The sequence below is a fragment of the Lemur catta genome, chromosome 18 (assembly GCF_020740605.2).
Source record: "Lemur catta isolate mLemCat1 chromosome 18, mLemCat1.pri, whole genome shotgun sequence".
Classification (NCBI taxonomy): Eukaryota; Metazoa; Chordata; class Mammalia; order Primates; family Lemuridae; genus Lemur; species Lemur catta.
In genome coordinates this window covers 19,484,777-19,509,100 of record NC_059145.1, presented here as the reverse complement: position 1 = coordinate 19,509,100, position 24,324 = coordinate 19,484,777, and the positions used below count along the sequence as shown (strand labels likewise).

The 24,324-nt window shown below is 40.9% G+C and overlaps 1 protein-coding gene across 1 annotated transcript in view; it reads left to right on the top strand.

The window, feature by feature from the left end:
* The window catches only part of GXYLT2 (glucoside xylosyltransferase 2), an 82,611-nt gene extending 64,863 nt beyond the window's left edge, over positions 1–17,748 (top strand). Inside the window, exons 6-7 of the mRNA XM_045530768.1 lie at positions 6,338–6,510; positions 13,242–17,748. Of these exons, the coding sequence (XP_045386724.1) occupies positions 6,338–6,510; positions 13,242–13,424 (356 nt within the window). The 3' untranslated portion in view covers positions 13,425–17,748. The remainder of the gene's footprint in view (positions 1–6,337; positions 6,511–13,241) is intronic.
* Positions 17,749–24,324: the final 6,576 nt, after the last annotated feature.

Here is a 24,324-nt window from a genome sequence, read left to right as displayed (position 1 = left end):
GACCACTCTTGATCTAGTCATCAAGGGCTAGAGGAGAAAGGTCCTATGGCATTTTCTGTCTTAAACATGACCATATAGGTCTGTTTCTTCTTCAGGGGCAATTTCTAGAAAAGTGGGCTGTGGGTGGGGGGCGGGGGAATGGAATGAGCCAAGTGCAGAGGAACAGGCAGGGCATGTGGCCAGAGCAGAAGCAGTAGAGTTCTGCCAAAGGGGAGAGAGAAGAGCTTAAATGCCCGTGGGACAGACATAGAGTGCGAGTTGACTGTGTGATACTAGGGGGTCAGCAGGGGTTCACAGGGACCACACAGAGCAGGACTCATTGTCACAGAGACAAGTCTCTTCAATGGCCCCATGAGGGCCTTATTCTCATCCTGCCTGGGATCACTGGAGCCCTGCCCTTGTGTGTGCAACCACATCGTATACTCCACACACCCAAACCCCAGGGACAGGCAGCTAGGCGTGCTGTGTTGGGGGGTTGGCAGGCCCTGTTATTTGATATCAGGACCGTTCTGGGAAAGTGCTAACAAATCACTGTTTGGGGAAACTGGGACGTTCATGGGCCGTGACATAAAGCACAAGAGAAAAGAACAGAAGTTGTAGGTCTGTGTGAGAAGGGGTTGTGTCTACTTTATGTCTTTCACAGTGCAAGGGTTAGAGCTTTAAATGGATTTGGTCTTCAGCAGTGTTGGTTGGTTGAATGAGTGGAATTAAGAGAACAGAGCGAAGGTGTGAAATAAATGGGAGAGAAAGAGACCACAGCCAGGAAAATGAGAGAAAAGGGAAACGGGGACAGAAAGGAGAGGGAGAAAGCAAAGAGCAAGAGAAAAAAGATGCATATGGTAGAGGGTATAAGGTTCATTCATTCATTCATTCATTCAGCAGATATTTTTTGAGCACCTACCAGGTGCCAGCCACAGGGCTCAGTGCCAGGGATATCACATCAGTGAGACAAAGTTCCTATTTTCACAAGACCACTTTTTATTGAAAGAGGTAGACTCCCAAAGGATAATATTAATAACTAGACTGCTCAAAATCACAAATTGTGATAAATGCTGTAAAGAAAACAAATAAGGGATTGAGAAAGAGACTATCAAGGCTGGAAGGAGAGAAGAGCTTCCTTGGATTGTGTAATCAGAAAAGTCTCCTTGGAAGAATTAATTGCTCTTTTCTGGAGCAAGGTACATTCTGGAGGAAGGAAGAAGAGAATGCCGGGAAAGCTCAGTTCCAGGATGGGATGTTAAAAAAAACAAAACTAATAATGGTGTAATCAAACAGCCTCCATTCTATTGATACGGAATAGCAAGCAAGTAGCAAACCTATATTACCATGAAATTAAAAATGATCAGGCAGGCCAGGTGCAGTGGCTCACACCTGTAATCCCAGCACTTTGGGAGGCTTGAGTCAGGAGGATTGCTTGAGGCCAGGAGTTAGAGACCAGCCTGGGCAACATAGCAAGACCCCATCTCTACTAAAAAAAAATAAAAGTTTGCCAAGCATACCATGGCGCGCGCATGTCTGTAGTCCCAGCTACTTGGGAGGCTGAGGTGAGAGGATCTTTTGAGCTCAGGAGTTTGAGGCTGCAGTGAACCATGATTGTGCCACTGCATTCTAGCCAAGGCAACAGAGTGAGACCCTGTCTCTTAAAAAAAAATTATTTTTAATGGTCAGGCATAAACTATTTCATAATTTTAGAGACCCTAAGAGTATGAAATAGTCAGAAATGTAAGGAGTAATCAATTCGCACAGTACTTTGCAAGTGGTCAGGAGGCTCTGGAAGTAAATGTGGAGTCCTAAAGTCATCACTAAGGTATTTCAGATGTGTAATCAGTTAATGAGCTTCTTTATATATATAAAATTGAGAGAAATATAGCAAAGACCAAAGGTTTGAAGATAGGTTGGTTTGAAAAAATATTTTTAAATGATTGTAGTGGTTCGAGGTTTCAAGGATTTGGAATTCTAAAACTGTTCACCATCGTTTTTCCTCAGCAGTGGGAAAAACAACCTAAGCATTTCACTATCTTTTTTAAACTTCAGATTTTTACAGCCCTGAGAATCATGCTTACAACAGATCCATCTCAGAACAGGTTACTGATCACAGCTAAATAACTCTCATGAGCTCACTCTCCACATTCTAACGATCTCCATAGGTTTTCCGTCTCCAGCCACCCTATAACATCCCTCTCTGCCTCTTTCCCCCATTAACAAAGTGGAGATTTCAAAGTATATCCCATGAGAAATCTGTTTGTGAATCTGTTTCTTCTGTTATTTTTAATTGCTCACTGTTTATGTCCTTTCTTTGGGTAACAGCACCCATTTTCTTTAGGGAAATTACTCTCCCCCATTGCATGCAGTCTTAGAGCCCTGCATTCCCATGGCTCCTGCTAAACCAGAAAGACCATCTCCTGGGAACTTCAGTCTGAGAGCCTAAGAGCAGACAGTGGCCAAGGCTGGTTTACGGTGGCAGCGACATTCATTAGTTCCCACCCCCCAGACCCAGGAGCTGCCCCGCTTGCCGCACCAATTCAGCTTCAGCTCTGATTTTATGAGCTACTCCATCTCCTTTCAAAACAAAAAATCTCTTGCTTTTTTTGCTTCTCAAACTAGAACCAAAGTTGGTTACTTGCAATCTAATATAGATTTCTATGTCTTGAATATTTTAGGCCAAAGCAATATATTTATATGACAATATTTCCCTTATTATCTTCCCCTTTGAAGAGATCACCTTTGCTCCAGCAAAACTAAGATGACTTATCCTTTCTAAAACGCACGCTGATTTCCAAACCTTTTACCAGGATTAGGCCATTGTCTCCTCCTTCAATGCTCTTTTAGGCCTCTGTTTCTGACTGTCAGAATTCCATCTTTACGAAAAGTCTGAGTTTAAATGAAACTTCCTCTCATCTCACCTCCTGGAAATGAACTCTCCTTTCTGTGAACCCTGATGCAACGTGTTCACTTTGACAACACTATGTGTTATACTATCTCCCTTACAAGAGTATAAATTCCCCTGAGGGCAGGAGCAGCACCTTGTCATCCAGTGACACCAATGCAAGAATGTGGTAAATGGATACTTATTTCAATTGTATGCTGCTGAATATATTTTATGTTTCTTGCTCTGGAAAATTCTGAGGGGGAGATATAAAAATGTGAATTGAATTCTATCTGGAATCCAATGTCATATTTGAGGTTTGACAACTGGGGTTCTTAGCTGGTCTTTAGGAGATCTATAAATCCCTGAACTTGGAAGCAAATGTTCTTTATATGTACCCAGTTGTATTTTCCCAAAGTCAGGTGTGAAGCTTTCATTAAAGTCTCAGAGAGATCTGCACCCCATAAAAGGCTAAGAATGACAGGCTACCTGCATGTCTACAAGCAAGTGGAGTAAAACATTTATCACAGGTATACTGTGTATGCACCGGAAATGATGTGAGGCTCGTTCAGTTATCTTGTTTTTTCCTGCCAGCAGCACAGTGCAGTGGTTCTTGTTGTAACAATAACTATAATAATGGTAATTATTATAGCTTGCATTTATTCTGTGCTTTCTACGTGTTAGCCACTGTTCCAGGCATATATATAGAACTCATTTAATACTCTTCCAAATCCTATTGGACAGGTAATATTTGCAATTTTCCCCTAGTTTACAGATGACAAAACTGAGGCACATAAAAGTTACGTGATTTATTTGAATTTAGTCAACTAGTGGCCAGTTCTGTATTCAACCCCAATGAGTTGACTTCAGAGCTTGCTCTCTTAGCCACTCTGCTCTTAAGTCACAGCTAACACATGGGTAAAGCTGGGATTCAAACCTGGGTAATTTTGCTTCTCTTTACTGCTTCTAAATTGAGGTCAAATGTTTCAGAGCTAGGAAATATTGCAGAGCTAGGAAAGGATAGAAGCCAAATTAGAACCTACGTCTCTCATTCCAAAGCCTGTGTCTTTTGTATATGTATTCTGCCTTACAGTGCCCCTCATGGGCTCAGTCTTCTAAGAAGGTTGCAAAGAGAGAAATGGTTTTCTTTTTTTTTTTTTTTGAGACAATCTCGCTCTGGTGCCCGGGCTAGAGTGCCGTGGCATCAATCTCACAGCAACCTCAAACTCCTAGGCTTAAGCAATCCTTCTGCCTCAGACTCCTGACTAGCTGGGACTACAGGCATGTGCCACCAGGCCCGGCTAATTTTTTTCTATATATATTTTTAGCTGTCCAGATCATTTCTTTCTATTTTTAGTAGAGACGAGGTCTCACTCTTGCTTAGGCTGGTCTCAAACTCCTGACCTCAAGCGTTCCTCCTGCCTCGGCCTCCCAGAGTGCTAGGATCACAGGTGTGAGCCACTGTGCCCGTCCATTGGTTTTCTTTTATAGTGGAGTCCTAAACTACTCAGAAAGTGACAAAAACCTTCATCACCAATCTAAAGTCCTTGAAGGCAGAGACTGGACTCTTCTATTATTTGGTTTGTCCACATTACACACAACAGGCATCCGATAAATATTTGTTGATTCAAACAATCAGTATATTTACAAAACAGAGAAGGGCTCTAGGACAGTTTTTTTTTTTTTTTTCCCAGCTGGGGACTATAGCAGATGCTTAAACAGCGCAACGTCAATGCCCAGGGAGGCATCATAAATGAGTGATGTAACCCATTGGGTGACAAAAGGAAGTACCTGGGCTGTGGCCAGGCACAGTTCAAAAGCACTTTTGTATATTTTCATTCATTTAATCCTCGCATCTATGCTGTGCACTAAAGAGCAGGAAGGTCACAGCTGACAGAGGAGTCGTGATCCAAATCTAGGCAGGGTGACTTGAGGAGGACCACTATTCTGTCCCACGTAGGGACGATGTATGGGCGGGTGTGGAGATAAACGCAAGTAAGGGGAACGTCATGGTGGAGTGGAGTTCTCCTGAGAAAAGGAAGATCTCATGATGTGTTGTGAACAATTAGGAGTTTGCTAGAGAGTGCCTCGATCTCACGGGTCAGTGAAAGATGGGACCAGGGACACATCCTACACAGTCTGCCAGATGGGATGTGTGATAATCTATCTCTTCATTCTTTGCTTTCCATCTTCTAACTTCCTGTAAGTAATGTCCAAGCAGTGATCCTGTCCATGAGAAGAGAATGCCATCCACCCAAGGAACAAGCACATTTTGAAGTCGCTTTTCCAATAGTGGTATATAATTGACTCACCGTAATCCTTTTGTGCACTCTTTTACGGGACCTTTCTCGTGATCAGTGACACACGTTTGCAGAGAGCTTTGATCCACCCTCCTCCCACCCCAGCCCTGAAAGACATCAAGCTGAGGAGCCAGGAAGCTAGGGGGTCATGAACTTATTGCTAATTGTCTAATCCTAGTCACCAAAGGGAAGCTTTCCGAACCTGATGGGATTACAGCAGAGTTTCTCAACATCAGCGCTACTACTGTGGTGGGGGACTGCCCTGTCCCTTGTAGGATGTTTAGAGCATCGGAGGTCCCTTTAGGATGTTTAGAGTGCCTGCTAGATGCCGGTCGCAGCCTCCCCTGTGTATAACAACCAACAAAGTCTCCCTCCAAATGTTGCCAAATAGCCCCGGGGAGATGGGGAGAGGGCAAAATCCCCCCTGGTTAAGAACTACTTCTTTAGAGATAAACGCACACGTACACACATGTGCACACATATAGCCATGGTGTGTATAGTTACCTTAGCGTAGGGTTTTGGGGGAGTTTTTTGTTTGTTTTTTGCTTTTTGCTTTGCATTTTTCCCTTTGCTGTTGTAGGTGGGGCTTTTTTTATTATTTCCCTTTTGTTTTGTTTTTATTTGTTTGTTTTTAATCTGAGGAGTCTTTATATATTTTGGGGGTCTGTCCATTTCACAAAACCTTTCCAAAGAATTGATGACAACTGCTAACACTATCGAACATACAGTGTACTTGACACTCTACTAAGCATTTTTACATGTATGTTTAAAGTGTAATCATCAAAATAAGAGGAAAACCCTGTTATTCCCATTTACCAGATGAGGAAACTGAAGTGCAGGGAAGTTAAGTGACTAGACCTAGAGTTCCCTGGTTTTGAGTGAGAGGGTTGGGATTCGACCCAAGCTATCTGATGCCTGTGTTTGCCTTGTTCAAGATGCTATCCTGCCTTCCTTCGTTGGATGAAACCTACATCATGATTGTGTCCCTTTAATTCTTGACCTCAGAATTTTGATAAATGTTATGAAATCTGGCCCGTGAGTCACAATCACACTCCTGTATGTTGAAATCATATGCCGTGCACAGTTAATGGAAATGTTAGTTTACTTGCCAGACATGCAGGTGAGAGCTGGTGCTGACTGTGGACATATGTCTTTCTCTTGTCACCACCAGAGTGTCTCTATGTGTTCCCCTGCCAGTGGAACTACCGTCCCGACCACTGCATGTACGGAAGCAACTGCAAAGAGGCTGAGCGTGAAGGTGTGTCTGTTCTGCATGGCAACCGAGGCGTCTACCATGATGACAAGCAGCCGACTTTCAAAGCACTCTATGAAGCAGTGCGGGACGTAAGTGTCATCTTGCCGCCATTCGGCAGACACGTGCTTATCAGCATGAAACAGCAGTGCAGGCACTTTGGTCATCAGTCCCTTGGAAAGCCACATATTCCCAAAGCATTGAGTTATACCAGTTCTCCCCAACCTCAGTCCCTCTGTCTCACTATATCCACTAGCTACCCAATACTATATCCTCTCTTGACTTATTTCCACTTACCACTCAATATTTTTTACTTAAATAAATTTACTTTAGGAGGAAGTTTCATGTCAGAAAGAGAATTCCTATGCCATTTGCCATAGCAGAGGGTAACACATTAGGGTAAATGTAATATAACAAAAATAAAATGGTATTATTCAGTTTAAGGTAAATATATTGCCTGGTTACCAACTCCAGCTTTTTGCACAATCAGGTGTTAAGGTGGTCAATTAGCACAAGGAGCTAAACTGAAAGTAGCAATCAAGACTTTATTTACTTACCTGCAACAGTGCAAGCAGGAAGCAGAGAGCGATTTCAGCTCCCAGTGTTCCATTTTTTCACCCACCAAAGGGTACTAAGTGAGGCGAAGTAGATGCAGCACAGATGGTAGGAATCTTCTCACTGCCAAGGAGCGCTAAAGAAAATGTTCCTGCATCTTTATGGCCTCATGGGCCAGGGATGTGGGGGAGGAGGAGAGAAGGAAGTAGGAGCGGAAAGGTACTGAGTCAAAGTGGAGAAAAGCACTTCAATCAAGGTCCCCGAAATGAAGGTCCATGAGCTAGAAATGCAGATATGTGTATGAACATGAGTGGCCTGAGCCCTTGCCTGCAATTCCTTCAGGAAAACTACAATGCACTAGGTGCAGTGGCTCACACCCTTAATCCCAGTGCTTAGGAGGTTGAGGTGGGAGGACTGCTTGAGCCCAGTAGTTCGAGACCAGCCTGGGCAATATATCAAGACCCCATCTCTAAAAAAATAAAAATAAAAAAATTAGCCAGGTGTGGTGACATGTGCCTGTAATCCCAGCTACTTGGGAGACTGAGGCAGGAGAATGGCTTGAGCCCAGGAATTCGAGACCAGCCTGGGCAATATAGCAAGATCCCCATCTCAAAAAAGAAAAAGATTAGCAAGTTTTGAGGAAGAGTTGAAGACTTCTATGTGAACTCTCTTTTTGTAGTAAATGTGAAGATTGAAAGGACTTGACTTTGTGATTCACCACCTAAAATCACATCAAGCATTGCCTGCCAGTACTTTGCCTCCCGTGCTTTGGAAAATGGTGTATTTCACATTACTTTTTACCTTGAGATTCCTAGGGGAAAACCAGCAACAGGTACTTTTAGAGGTTACCCTTTTGAAACCATAATTCTGAGATATAAAGCAGGGGTTAGCAAACTTGGGCCAAATCTGCCCTGCTGCCTATTTTTGTAAAATATGTGGTCTGGCTAGGTGTGGTGCCTCACACCTGTAATCCTAGCACTTTTGAGAGGCTGAGGTGAGAGGATCACTTGAGGCCAGGAGTTCAAGAACAGCCTGAGCAACATAGCAAGACTCCATCTCTACAAAAAATAGAAAAATTAACTGGGTGTGGTGGTGCATGCCTGTAGTCCCAGCTACTCAGGAGGCTGAGGTAGGAAGATCACTTGAGTCCCAGACTTTGAGGTTACAGTGAGCTGTGATGATGCCACTGTACTTCAGCCAGGATGACAGAGTGAGCCCTTCTATCAAAAAATAATAATAATAATGTGGGCTAAGAATGGTTTTTACATTTTTAAATAGATGGAAAAAATTAAAAGGAGACTAATACTTCATGACATGAAAAAACCATATGAAATTCAAATTTTAGCATTCATAAATGAAGTCTAATTGGGACACAATGCCACCCACTCATTTATGATTGTCTGTGGCTACTTTGGTGCTACAACAGCAGAGATGATTCATTGTAACGGAGACCATATGGCCCACAAGGTCTAAAATATTTACTATCTAATCTTTTACAGAAAAAGTTTGCCAACCCCTGACATAAGTATGTAGACTTTATTAGGTTTTTTTCCCTAAAGATCTAGGAACCCTCAAGGTTTCATGAACAGGCTTTGGCAACAGTGAAGTGGGGGTGAATCCCATGACATAGTAAATGCGCATTGAAAATGCGCATTTGCTAGGGAGAGTCCCAGAGAATTTTAACTCTGGAATTCCCAGAGCTCTGTTCAGGGAAAGATTTTAGCACGCATCTAAGCATACCTCTTTCTTCTCCTATATATCCTATTATTTGGTTTTCAAAGGCCAAGTGATTTAATTATGCAGAAAATTTGTTCTATACTTAATGATACCCTCACATCTAGGTATTGAAACACTGACTCCAGGGGCAAACCCATTCAGGAGTACAAGTGCAAGTTAAATAAGTATGCAGCAGCTCTGTCTATCAGAGCCACTCTCAGGTTTCTTTTGTGATCTGTCAGCCCTGATTTGGATTGAGCAATTGTGGTTCTTGCATTACAACTAATCTTGTTTGTTTTCTGGGTGGGGAATCAGAAATAGGGCTGAATAATTTTCTTTTCTTTTCTTTTCTTCTTTTTTTTTTGTTGTTGTTGCCCAGGCTGAAGTGCAGTGACTCAATCATAGCTCACTGAAGCCTTGAACTCCTGGGTTCAAGCAGTCCTCCCAGCTCAGCTTCCTAAGTAGCTGAGACTACAGGTACATGTCACCACACCTGGCTAGTTTTTTTTGTTTTGTAGACACATCATCTTGCTCTGTTGCCCAGGCTGGTCTCAAACTCCTGGCCTCAAACAATCCTGCCCCCCTGGCCTCCCAAAGTGCTGGGCTTACAGGCGTGAGCTACTGCACCTGGCCAATTTTGTTTATGAATGATATCTGTTTATAACTGATATCTGATAAACAAATGATATTTGTTTATAAATGATTCTGCCTAATGCACTCAATAATGTTCCTTAGTTGGGCCTAAAAATACAATTTTCATTAAGGCATTTCAATCAGTAAAATCACTAACCCCAACCCGAAATGTGAGTAAATATAAAAGATGCATTATATTTCCTCATCCTCTATAATGCTGTGCACCATCATGTAGTGGGTCAGAGCTTGGCTTTGGACCTGGACAGACGTGGGTTCAAATCCCAAATTTGTCACTTTTTGATGATGAAGCTGTTAACTGTGCTCTTACCTTACTGGGCCTCAGTTTCCTCATCTGTGAACCAGAGATAATAATATTATCTACCTCATGAAAGCGTTGTGAGAATTGAACAAAATTACAGTCATTAAACTTTTAGTACAGCACCTGACTTACCGTTGTGCTCAATAATTAGAAGTTGTTTTGATGACACAATTTCACGTTTATATCTTTCTCAACTTGCTCACATTTTCTCACTTGCTCATACTCTCTCTCTTCCTGATTATACATATTTTTCTCTCTCTTGCTGTGTGTATGTTTTTTCTCTCTCTCCCTTCATCTCTCTCTGAAAATATTCTCACTCTTCCTCTGTGTCTGTCTCCTGTGCACACACATCCTCACCTTTGTGTCAAGTGTTTGTGTGAAGATGTTACCTCCCAAACGGAGGGGTTTGTTTCCTTGGCAGGTATCAAGTCAGTAGACAGAGTCAAGTTGGTTATGTATAGCAAGGAGGTTTTTATTACTTGGCACAAGTAAGGAGCACACCAGGGATAGTTCCCAAAGCAGTGTGTCCCCCCACAAGGGGCTTGGGCTGGTTTTATAGTCAGAGGGTGATGAAGTGTGATCTGTAGGATCTTGCAATGGGGTAATGCCAGGAAACACACTCTGGCTGGATGCTGCCATGTGATGTCAGGGCTGAATCTGATTGGATCCTGGATCCTGCCTTGTGGTGTCCGCTTCTTAATTCAGTCCCCCCGCTCTTCCATGCCAGCATTTAGGTTCCACCCATGGTTGCAAGCTTGGTTCATTCTGGGCATGCTCAGGTTATGTGACCTTCAACCTGGGGATCCATGGCAACTGGAAAACACCTCACAACTTTGTTACGTAAAAGTTAAGCCAGGTTGGTCTAGTTAGGTTACAGAAAAAAAGTCCTCTGAGATAGTGAAAAGTGAAAAGGTCTAAAAAGAGCAGGGTATGAGTCCAGAGTCGCAGGGTGCAGAGGAGTGTTCGCTAGTTGGGGTCATGGGGAAGGGCTGGGCGAGGCTGAGACATGGTCAGATGGAGGCAACTCTGGGGAGATCTGGGGAAGACCCTGCTAAGCAGAAGGAATAATCAGGGCAAAGTCCCTGAGGCAGAAATTGAATTTGGTGTGCCCAAAGGACAGGGAAGAAGTCGTGGGTGACAGGAATGAGGAGATAAGAGGAGAGAGGAGCTGAGAGGGAAGGGTTCCAGGTCACCTTGAGCCTTTAGAACAAGGGAGGATTTGGAATCTTATTCTAATTGCAGTGGAAGCCCCTGCGGGAATGTGATAGGCTGTGGTTCATGCTTTAAAAACATCACCTTGGTGGCCAGGCGCGGTGGCTCACACCTGTAATCCTAGCCCTCTGGGAGGCTGAGGCGGGTGGATCACTCGAGGTCAGGAGTTCGAGACCAGCCTGAGCGAGACCCCGTCTCTACTAAAAATAGAAAGAAATTATCTGGAAAACTAAAAATATATATAGAAAAAATTAGCCAGGCATGGTGGCGAATGCCTGTAGTCCCAGCTACTCAGGAGGCTGAGGCAGGAGGATCGCTTAAGCCCAGGAGTTTGAGGTTGCTGTGAGCTAGGCTGACGCCACGGCACTCACTCTAGCCTGGGCAACAAAGTGAGACTCTGTCTCAAAAAAAAAACAAAAAAACATCACCTTGGTAATGTGTAACGGAAGGGGTGCAAGAGTGAAAACATACAGTCATTTGCGAGACTGATTGATTGCAGCTTTCCAGGTGAGCATCGGGAAGATGGGAAGAAGTGGCTATCTATGTTTGTGATGTATTGTCGAGACAGTGTACAGCTGATAGGTTTGGATGAAGGATGTGGAAGAAAAAGAGGAATCAAGGGTGACTCCAAGGTTTTGACCTATTCTGTTCCTCTTGATAGGGATAAAGTGGTGAAAAGGACAGATTCAGACCTGGCTTCAAGGGGTTTATCAGTGGTTTAAATCGCATGTCGAGGTGAGGAGTGGCCTGTAATCCTAGCTCTTTGAGAGGCAGAGGTGGGAGGATTGCTTGAGGCCAAGAGTTTGAGACCAGCTTGGCAACATAGCGAAACCCTGTCTCTACAAAAAATTAAAAAATTAGCCAGGTGCGGTGTTGTGCACCTGTAGACCTAACAGCTCAGGAGGCTGAGATGGGAGGATCACCTGAGCCCAGGGTTCAAGGTTGCAGTGAGCTATCGTTGCATCACTGCACTGTAGCCCAGGAGACAGAGCAGCGAGACCCAGTCTCTTAAAAAGAATTGCACAATGAAAGAAAAATTGTCCCAAACCTCTTCTGGGACAGAACATTCTTGCATTATGTAATGCATAATCTTCTGGGAAGAAATTGACATTTCTGCTAAATGTGCTTAAGCAATATTTCCGATGAACTTTAAAGGGATTAAGACTTGTTCTAAGAAACCAGACACCCACCCATTCTGCTGTCAGAAAGAGTATGCTGACTTTTCACCATTCTTCTCTTCCTTTTTTTCTTTCTAGTCTTTTCATATAAAATGTCCTTGTCAAAACTGGATCTTTGGCTTGATCTACTAGCAGTCTTTTCACTTTCAACAAGATTGTAATAAAACATTGACACGTGCTCATAACTAATCGGTCTGAAAGATTTATTTTGGAAAATACTGCTCATGGACATATTCCATGAGAACACAAGAGAATTTTAAAAATAGATAACAACCTCAAAGACCCAATATTAAGTGGGAAATAAACAGCCACCAATATTTGGTACCTGAATTATTAAAGTTCATTGCTAATAAATTGCACGAGTAAATGCTAAACTCTGGAGTTTATGAGGTTACCATAGACATACCCTAAAGTTTCTTCATCCAGATTGCTTCAGACAGGACTTGGTGCCTCACACCTGTAATCTCTGTACTTTGGGAGGCTGAGGCAGGAGGATTGCTTGAGCCCAAGAATTTGAGACCAGCTTGGACAATATAGCAAGAGCCCATCTCTACAAAAAATTTAAAAATAAAATTAGCAGGGCTTGGTGGTATGCACCTGTACTCCTAGCTAGTTGGGAGGCTGAGGCAGGAGGATCACTTGAGCCCAGGAGTTTGAGGTTACAGTGAGCCATGATTGTGCCACTGCACTCTAGCCTGGGCAACAGAACAAGACCCTGTCTCTTAAAAAAAAAAAAAAAGGATGAAAAGAAAGAAAGGAAGAAAATAAAATAAATATATAAATTTTCAAAAAGAAAAAAATGAAGAAAGATTGCTTCAAAGACCAAAAATATGAAGAATTCAGTGTTTTGTTGTAGTAGATGTCAAGTGAGTATCTTGAACATGCTATATATATATATAGACTATCCTATCCGTAGAGATATGCTTTGATTTTAGATTTTAAGAGTCTTAAGGACCCAACTAAATCGTTTTTTTTAAAAAAAGAAATAAAGAAGCTGAGGTCCAGAGATGTTAAATGATTGCCTGGGTTTGCACGGCTGAGTTAGGATTTGAACTTAGATCCAGAAGGCTTTTCACTTGTCTAAGAACACAGAATCCCATGCCTGCGTGCTTACAGTAATTGCCGTGTCATTTTTTAGTAAAAGTGATTTGCATTTAAAATGGCATTTCAGTAACTAAAATAAGCTTTTTTTTTTTTTTATATCTTTCAGTTTCCCTTTCAAGACAATCTCTTTCAATCCATGTATTACCCTCTTCAGCTGAAGTTTCTGGAGACTGTGCACACTTTATGTGGACGAATCCCGCAAGTTTTTCTGAAGCAAATTGAGAAGACAATGAAAAGGGCTTATGAGAAACATGTCATCATCCGTGTTGGCCCCAACCAGATGCACTGAATATTTGTCTTGTTGCAAATCAATTAGGTGTCTTAGGATCAAGGAAATATTAATCTTTAAGCTGCCTGGATCTTTTTGTGTGAATATTTAATGGTGCTCCATGACTGTTGAGTTTAAAATGCCTTGTTAAATTTTGCTAAATTAGTTGCCCCATAAGGGAATATGCTTTAATTTTTTCTAAAATGCTATTTATCTGTTTAAAATCAAACAAGCAAAAAAAAAAAAAAAAAAAGGGCGTTCCAGCTATAGTTCCACCTACTAGGAAGGCTGAGGCAGAAGGGTTGCTTGAGGCCACAAGTTTAAGTCCAGCCTAGGCATCATAGCCAGACAGAGACCCTACTTCTAAAAAATAAAAATAAAAACCATTATTATGCATTTAACATTGTTCAAGTAGGTCAAGTCAGCTGTGAAAAGGAACTTTTCTGAGCCTTCCAATTCCTGTTAAGTGTCTGAGACCATTTCAGTGGCATCTGAGGTGTTATATTTATCTAGCATTCCTGAGGCACTTTCTATGCAATTGGCTCTCCCACACCCTTATTATAAAAATGATACATACTTGTGAAACAAACTTGTAGAAAATGTGGGCCTTCTTGACTGATCATGGCTGAGAGCAAAATAAAAAAAAGAGAGGAAATATGGGCCAATGGAACCAAATCAAGATTAGATTAGTCATAATCCTACCAACCAGTGGAAAAAAATGTTACCATTTTAATGTAGTTCCTTCCAGCCTTTTTTTTCCTACTTTTGTATTTTCCATTTAGATATGGCAATCTAAAACAGGTAGTCTCAATAAAAGCTAGCCCTTTTGTTGAGATTTTTTTTTTTTTTATGTAGGAGACTAAAAAGACAAGTTGATTATGTTTACATCATTTTATTTAAAATTCGTCTGAGAGAAGCATTCAGATTTCAGCTAATTGGGCAGCGTTACAGGATAAAGCATGTATCTGGGGGTGTTTCTCAAGAAAGATTGTTTGGATTTGTAGAGGACTAAATCATAAGAAATTTCTATGCAACAACAGTTTCTGAAAGGAAATTCAGTAATTGTGTTAAACCCAAGGGATCTCTTTAGCGAGAGTTGTGATTTTGTGTTTACCCACAAAGACATTTGATCTCTCAATAGTCAATAGGTGTGGTCTTCTCTCTTCTTTAAACTTTTGGGCAGTGGGTGGAAATCAAAGGCCAACTTCAAATTTAATGTGCACAATATAAATATTAATAGCTTAGCTGATTCCATTGGCAAGAAAATTCAGCTTCCTGTCAGCTTAGAAAGGTCTCTTTAAAGTTTTCCCTAGGGTTACCCAGCTGTTAGCCAAGGAACCTTGCAGTTCTTATCACCTAGCTACAGTGAGGAAGTTCTATATTCTATTTCACGAAGGGATCTGCCTTAATCCCTAGTTGCTCATATAGTTGGTATCAGCGTAGGGACGTTTTGCATAATGCTTTATTTATCTCAAGTGACTTCTGCATAAATGATCTCCTTGATGTTTGCAACAGCCTGGTGAATTTAGTAAGGGGCTGTATCACCTTTAAGGAGGTAAATAAGGAAATTAATTGTAACACAAAAAAATGAACATACCCAATAGAATTGCTATTCTATAAGACACACAGTTCTGTGTAAGATGCATCCTCTTTTAAGAGAAATTTTTGGAAATAAAAATATTAAATACCTTTTTTCAAATATACAAAGTGATCTGAAAGTACAAAGTGAAAAATATTATCTTGTTAATGTAAATGTGTTATTATATATTGGAATCCAGTAGGAAATCGAGTGCTATATCAGCAGAAAAAGTCTTACCTTGAAAAAGTCTATGAAAATCTCAGCCCTACACAGAAATATATAGATATCCATCATTAGTGGTATGCAGCGTCATTATGGTAGCAACAAATTTAAATCTAAAATGTTAGGGTAATAACCCATACTTTCCTTCTGATCATTTGGGTGGCCTGTGGTTTGTTATTTTTGTTAAGGAAACTACCCTTATGATGTGAAACTCTTATTTTTGATGTTATATTTTCTGTTTCCTCATTTCACCACTAGAGGTGACATCATTCATTATTTTATATGTTTAGTACTAGGCCTTCCATTCCTGGTATGGGCACATAGGATATGGAGCAATTCCAAATTTTCTTTTGGAAAATGCATCCTAAATACCTACAAATAAGAGTTTTAGTGAAAAAGTCAGGATGTGAACATAATTTCCTAACTTCCATTCTTTAATGAGTCCCACAAAATATCTGCTGTAAAGATTTCAAATATAACAATGCCTCTTTTTTTCATGAGAGCCAGGTTTACCTTCAGCTTTTACCTATGGGTGCTGGCATGAACATCAAAAACAGGGTTTCCAGCAAAGGTCAATGATAGAACCCTAGAACATTATAGAATGATGAATTATGAGACAGTGAAAACCTTAGAAACTGGTGTGGTTTTCTCCCTTGGAATTCTTGTGTTGTATCCTGAAATTTTAGTTGAGTTTGGTCTAGAATTTAGAAAAAATTTGCTTTTCCAATCCCTATGGCCTTAAAGTGCTAATTATTTTCTATAGCTAGGCTATTACCATTGTGGCAGTATGTTCTCTGCCTTTGATAATTTCCAGAAAACTACTACATTTACAACTTTGAAATCTGGAAGCCACAAATTTTAATTCAGTGGACTTCTAAAACATGCCATCTGTGGTCTGAACTTTGCCAAAGGTTGTGTTGCCACACATGTGTGTGCCATTTTGAATTTATATTGGGAAGATCATGGGCTGGTTTTCTCCTCCTCTCCTGCTCTCTGTTCTCTCTTCCCTCCTCTCCTTCCTCCTTTACTCATTTCTTTGAAAATTCTGTTTAATGCATACAACTATGGTGTTCCATTGGAGAATGAAAGAATGCACTCTAATAGCAAAACGTGACAGTATTTTTGTGTGCATTGAGATTGAGGCTTTCCATGGCAGGGTCACTAGAAATGCCGACAGTATTTTCCTTGCTGAGTTTTTCTCTAATATAAATCTCAGAAATCCTGACTTATGTTGAAAATTCCAATATTTAAAAGATTAACTGGCTAAAAAAATTGATTTTTTTCTTCCACTTCCAAATTGATAATTTAGCATTTTAGATATAATGCTCCAAGCATTACTATTTGTATCAAATCTCTATTTCATAGTCAGTGCTTCCATTGCAAATTGCTGTTAACTTTTACTGAATTTAGTATTGAAATGCATATTGATATGGACTTGGAGGTTTGAGAGTATTTCTTTTATTGCAATTATGGTGTTCATAAGCAAAAACAAGCAAATCAAACCACACAAAACATTATCCACAGTGAGTGAACACAAAATAATGATTTGATAACAAAATAATCACTCCAACCTACCCTGAAAACAGGACATTCATACAAATTTAGATTTATGTATAAATATTACCAGGTATCAATTCCATGTTTGATAAACCAAAATGAACATCATTTCATGACTAAATTCAGAAATACGTTGAGTTCCATGGGAGCACAAGTCATTATATTCTCATTTAATAGAATGGTAGGGAATCTTATGATTTTCTGTTTCTCTCCTACCTTTCATATTCCTCTTTTTCATTTTTGCCTTTCCCTTTCTGTCTATCTTGTAACCTTCTGAATAGTGCTAAGAAGCCTGGCGTCAGTGGCAGAATGACAGAACTTAGGGATCCCTGTGCAGGCAGATCTAAGTTCTGATCCTTACATCAAATCTTATGTTAAGAGTTTTCCAGAACTAAAAAAAAAAAAAAAACAGAACACCTACACACATACATACACACCACACTATGCCTTTAAAAGGAAGAGCCAACATTTGTTGTACCTGTGAATTGAAGAATTACGGATAGTCAAACCTTAGGTCAGATCATTTCCCAACTGCATTGTTGTTATTTAAAACTGATGTGATTTCTCTGATAAAGAAACAGAGAGCTTTGTCCTAGTTTTTGTTCTTCACAGGTCAAAACTGGAAATATTCTCTTGAGTCTTCAAGATAAAGTGCTTGTGTTTGTGTCACCATATGCATAAACATGTAAGAATCAGGTGCAATTTCTGCTTCATCAATTTTACATGTTTGTGTTGTCACTGAAAAAGTGCGCCCATTGTTTATAGCTCCCAAGGAGACCCTGACTGCATTTTTTATGTTGGAAAACTTCTTTTTGTGTGTGTGTAATTTTTCTTTGCTAAGAAATAAGCAAAAGAATATTCCCAAAGAAAAGGATTTATTACAACAAATTAAAAGGAACACAATTATTATGATTTAATTACTGTCTTGTCTTTTTAAATGCCATCTCCTGTTTTACCTTTTTTTAAATTAAAAGCTAAAAACATGTCTTTTGGTATTATTTTGAAGGTGTGTTTCTTTGCCTTTTTTCAAGTATAAAATTTTATAATTGGTAATATTTAAGTTCTTACAACTAGTTAAGAAATATTTGGTTTAGCAAGTAGCTTAGTCTATTTTTAAAAGTCATTAAAAATTTGCCTGCTTTATAAAAATACCATATTATAAATAATGTTATTTTTTTATATGGTGTTTTGCGTTTGAGATGGAATGAACAAAGTTTGGAGAACATACATTGGTTTCTTCATGTTCATACATTTTATTTAGCAAAATTGAGCCTGACTTTTTAGTTGGGTACACATATCAAAAATAATTGTACCATGAGTTTTGAGTCTATATTATATGAATTTTTTCCCCCATAATCCCTAGTCTCTTTTTAAAATCAACACAAGGTGCTCAATTCCTCTGCTGAGTTTTTCTCTTATATTTTTAAACAACATTTTAAAATACTGAGATATCTGGCAGCAGTTTTCTGGAGTAACTAGGAACCCACATCAAATTATTATGTGAGGTGTAGTGAGGGTCCAGGCACTAGATTTAGACAAAATTGAGTTTAGATCCTAGTTCCACCATTGTCTGGTTGTGTGTGTGACCTGGCACACCTTCCTGACCCTCTGCGTGGTCCAGATGTCTCGCCTCCTAGAATAGCACTGATGATGGCTAGGGCTCCTCATGGGTTGTCGTGAGGAGTGAATGGGACAATGCATGTAAAGTGCTTGGCACGTGTGAACATTCCATACGTGTTAGCTAATGCCATGAGCAGGTACCTGTCTGCTGTGATAGGAACTTGTGATCCAGTAAAATCTGTTGGCTTGGACCAATCAGGGTCCAAATGAACGTTCATCCTGCCTTGGCCGGTAACCTCCCACATGGCATAAGGCAGGCACATTAAACTTGTGCACACCTCGGTTTCTTCATCTATTTTATGTTTGATTAAACATTCTCTGAAACCGTTTTCAGTTCTATAAATGTCAGTGAGGCTAAAGTGTTTAAAAGATTAAAAGTGAAAGAAGTATGGTTCTAAGCAGGTAGGAGAACATTGCAGGTGGATGATTCTTAGTATGTATTGAATGATTGAATGTTTTCTTAAGTCTGTATATCTCAAACTAAGAGAAGTGGCTCCCTTGGCTTTACAGGGCTATGAAGGAGGTGGGGCATCTGGACCATGGGATAAGTCTGCTGTGCCTTCTTGGAGTATCATTTTGAAGATTTAAAAAAATTTTTAACATTAAAATATACAGTGCTATATGATAGAAAGCAATAAACAATAGTGGTTAAAAGACTAGTTCTGGGTTCAGACAAACTTGGACTCAGCTTCCAGCTCTGTAAGTTAATAGCTGTGTGACCTTGTGGAAGTATCTTAACCTCTCTGTGCCTTAAACAACAGACATTACAGATGAGATGTAAATAAGACTCTTAGCATAATGCTGATTCAAAGCAATAGCTAATTTTAAAAGCATGCCTTGTTATCATGTCTTGACAAAAAAATTAGGCAGGCATGGTGGTGTGCACCTGTAGCCCCAGCTACTCAGGTGGCCGAGGTGGGAGCATCACTTGAGCCCAGTAGTTCAAGGTTGCAGTGAGCTGTGATCACACCACTGCACTGGGTGACAGAGCAAGACTCTGTCTCTAAAAAAATAAAAATAAAAATAAAAGCATGCATTACTATTGCTCCTACTACTTTTACTGTAGAAATAGCAAAGTCTGAGTGAATTTAAGTAAAATATGAAATTTCAAAAATTTTAAAAATGACTTGTGTTCCCAAACTCCACTAAATAAATGGCTAGTGGATTTTTTTAAGTGTATCAGATTTTAGTCTACCATGATGTCTAATGTTTACTTACCAGACGGTCCATATGCAGAAGTTCTGCCTTTCTTATCCTTTTAGAGGAACTTAGGTGGAAAAGTTTGAGAATCTCTGGCTGCAAAAGTTTTACCATTCCCAGTGCAATTGTTTCCGTTTGCTTCCTCATCAAGTCATTTAATTAGAGTACAGCTCAAAAGTAGCCTCCCCTCTGTCACCACAATCTCATAATATTTCCCTCCCTTCTCCTCCATTGTTCCATTAAGTCATAAATGTTACCAATCTAGCCCCTGCCTTATCACAGAAACCTGGGCATGATCCTTGTCTCTTTCCTCTCCATGATTTCACATCATTTTCATCATTAAATTGTCACTTTCCACTAAACTACCCCACTCCCAGTACAAATTTCTGTAGTAGTTAAAACCCTTTGAATTGCCAGTGACATCAGACATAACTCTAACTTGTACAGAAACGAAAAGAGCAACCAGACAAGGTGGCTCACTCCCATAATCCCAGCACTGTGGGAGGCTGAGGCAGGAGGATCATTTGAACCCAAAAGTTCAAGACCAGCCTGAGCAACATAGTGGGACCTCATTTGTACAAAAAAATAAATAAAAATTGTTTTTTTAATTAGCCAGGCAGAGTGGCACATGCCTGTAGTCCCAGCTACTCAGAAGGCTGAGGCAGGAGGATCACTTAAGCACAGGGATTCAAGGCTGCAGCGAGCTGTGATCACACCACTGCACTCCAGCCTGGGTGACAGAGGGAGACCTTGTCTCAAAAAAAAAAAAAAAAAAAGGATTTCGTCTACCTTTTGAGGATTAACTGGGTCACCTTCCTGTGTTTATGTTTATTGCTGTCTCTGTTCAAAACATTATCCTCTAGGTCCCTGTCATCTCTGGCCTGTATTGTTGCTCTAACGCCCCCTTTATCTCTGCATTCACTCTGGCCCCCTCCAAACCATAACCCATAACCACCCCCATATAAAGCCCTTCTGTGGTTCCCCTTTGCACTTAGGATAACACCTAAGCTCCTTTCCAAATGTCTCAGAAAGTTCCTGTGTGCTCTACCTCCTACCCATCTTCCCAGCCCCATCTTGAGTTACTCTCCCCACTTCACTGATTTCCATTTATGGTGGTTTGTTTTCTCTTCCTTTAAGAACCCTACCTTTTTCCCAGCACAGGGGCTTTGCACATACCTGGAATCAATTTAAATGCCATTCCCTCATGGAAGTCTCCTCTGATTCCTCATACAAGGGCAGATCCTCCTTTTATATGTGGTCATATTACCCTGCACTTTTTCTTTGCACTTTCTATTTGTAACAGTAACAAGACTTATTTGTATAAAACTATTAGTTTATTGACTACCTTTCCCAGTAGGCACACAGTTGCTTAAGGATACCTTCCCTGCTGATCTTGCTCTCTGCCTGTGCCTGTCATCTAACTCAATGACTAGCACATTTCACATGCTCAAAAAATATTTAAGGCCGGGAGCGGCACGGTGGCTCATGCCTGTAATCCTAGCACTCTGGGAGGCCGAGGCAGGCAGATTGTTTGAGCTCAGGAGTTCGAGACCAGCCTGAGCAAGAGTGAGACCTCGTCTCTACTAAAAATAGAAAGAAATTATATGGACAGCTAAAAATATATATAGAAAAAATTAGCCGGGCATGGTGGCGCATGCCTGTAGTCCCAGCTACTCAGGAGGCTGAGGCAGTAGGATTGCTTGAGCCCAGGAGATTGAGGTTGCTGTGAGCTAGGCTGATGCCACGGCACTCTAGCCTGGGCAACAGAGTGAGACTGTGTCTCAAAAAAATTAAATAAATAAAAATGAAATAGAATAGAATAGAATCAGAGTATATAGCAATATATTTAAAAAATCATATTTTAAGTTTATATAAGTAATGTTTATTGGGTTACAATATAAAATGAATTTTTTACTGCAGAGCTTGGTCAAAAAAGTTTTCAAGCCCCTATGTTAGAAATACATACAAAGTGACAGGCAATCCAGTAAAAGATACAACCAACAGGTAGCAGGAAGTTGGGGACACTCAACACGGAATGCATAACAGCTGAACTGGGTCTTAAGGGAATGTTTGGGGACAGTGCATTGCAAGGAGAAGAAACAGCGTGTGCAAAGGCCTGTAAGTATGCACAGCCAGGGCAAGTTCTAGGAGTGAGGAGAAGTTTTCTGTCAAGAGTGAAGAATGCTAGTGGGTGGCCCAGGACAGAGAGTGGGTGGAACAAGATGAAGCTGGACAGATAGGCTGGAGAGACATTGTGAAGGGCCTTTTATGACATACTGGTAAGATTAGCTTTAGTCCCCGGTCCTGTGTTTCTCGAAGTGTGGCCCCAGGGACTGCCTTTATTAGAATCACCCTGGGCAGTGGTTCTTCAAGTGTGGTTCTTGGACAAGCAGCATCAGTATTACCTGGAAATTTGTTAGAAATACAAATTCTTGTTACCTTGCCACATATTTACTGAGTCCAGAACTTTGAGAGTGGAGCCCAGTAATCTGTTGTAGCAAGCCCTTCAGGTAACTCTGATGCATACTGAAGTTTGAGAACCACTGACCTAGGAGCTTGCTAAAATGGAGATGCCTGGCTCCCACCCCAGGCCTAATAAATCAGAATTTCTTGGGTAAGAAGCCAGAATACCTTTTTCAACAACAACAAAGAAATCAAGCTCTCCATGTAATTCTCTAAATTTTGAAAATGGCAGGTCTAGGTGGCATGTCATCAGTTGCAGATGCCAGAGGAAATGTCAGGAACTGGAGCATCACTAAAAGAGATGTCCCATTACGAGTTCCTGAAAAGGAAGACTGAACAAAAAGTCGTGGTGATTTTTGTCAGGTTTTGGTCTGAAATGTCAGTTCTTGGTGCATTGATGGCAGAAGAATGACCACACACACCAAAGTAAGGCAAGCAAGAAAATGAGGTTTATTGAGGACAGAAAGGTAGGATTATAGGGCAAGAGCAAGATATAGGTTTGCAGAGCATGATACATATGCCACAGATGACGACCAGACCCATTGTCACAACAAAGGGAGAGCGAAAGGAAGGGTGCAAAAGGGGTCTTGGTTATGGTCTTGTAGCTTGTTTTCCCATCCAAGTACTAACCGGGCCGGACCCTGCTTAGCTTCTGAGATCCGAAGAGATCGGGCAAGTTCAGGGTGGTATGGCCGTAGACTGTAGCTTGTTTTATAGTGCCTGAATTGAGACCTCCCTAGCGGCTCAGATGTCACCATGGGACCACTTTGATTGGTCAGTTGGGAGTTGCATTACTATGCATTTGGATTCTTCTAGGTCAATTTCTAGACTCTATGGCATCTGTGCTGCTTAGCCCGTGGGCTAGAGTCCTCTGCATTCTTTTGCAGCAGGCACGCTAAGTTATGATTGGGAGCTTGGTAGGGTACTCCCTCCTCCCCCAGGTATAGCCATCACTCGGGAGAGGTTTAGGGTGGGGCAAGACCAAGATGGAGGCCTGGGGCCCATCCTTGTCCTTCTTCCCAGGTGAGGCAATTGCCCCAAGGCAACAGCACCCACTTTCATCCCTAGGAGATCCGGAATCCCTTGCTATCTACTTAACATTTTGACAAACATAAATTGGAACCTGCCATTTCAATGCTTAAAACATTCCACTATCACCCATAAGAGATGACCACTAAACAAACTCCTTAGCATTGCTTAGCAGGAACTTGGTACTTGGCCTCTGCCTACCTCATCCCTTCTCTTCTTTCCCCGTCCCTACCACACTCCAGATCCTTTCCAGGTTCCTTGAACACACCATGCCCTTTCCTGTCAAGCCTTTGCATCTTTTGTTTCCCCTGCTCTGCCCCAACATGGCTCATTTTCAAGTGTCAACCCAAATGTCACCTCTTCAGAGAGGCCTTGCCTGATCATCTCATCCAAAGTGGCCTCCCACAATGCTCTCATGCCATGTTTATTTCCTACATAGCATTGCTGGGGCTTTTACTTAATCATCTAATTCCTTTACGTTTGTTTGTCCCCTAGTCTGTAAGACCCATGAGAACCTATCAGCCTTGTTCACTGCCGTTTTCACAGACCAGTTCCTGATGCAAAATATGCGCTTGGGAAATCTCTGGCCCTGAGAATTTCCGTGGGTCAGCCTTAAGTTCAGAGCCTGTGACTTCCCTGAAATAGGCTGATTCCTTCCACACCCTACCTACTCCACCCTACTAGGGTGGTGACACTAACCATATTTACATATAATTAGGCCATTACAGAAGTGAAATGCCTTAAGACAGCCCAGAAGACTGCCAAATGCAAACAATATGACTTTGGGTTAGCTCAGTAGTCTTTAAGGAATGAAATGTAAAGAAATACACTGTTGGCCAAAAGATATGAGAAACATGCTCAAAATAAGTGATAAATCTTGAAAATGAAATGCAAAACGACACAGAGGTATTTCTTTTAACCGTCAGATTGACAAAAATAACCTAGTTTACAAATGTGTGTGCATTTATACACTTTGGGAAAGTGAGAACTCTGTTTGCAAAAAGTCAATTGGCAGTTTCAATTAACAATACACCTATCCAGCAATTGCCCTCCTAGAGAAATAGTATTATGTCCACCTAAAGAGGCAAGTAATAGTAAAGTAGCAGCACAAGTAATAATAATAATACAACATTATAATAAAATATTTTTCAGGCATTGTCCTAGGATCCCTTTTAATTCTCAGACTTTTTGCATGGTGAACACTACCTTGTAAAAAGAGGAAATTCAATCTTGAATTATCTAAGATCATTG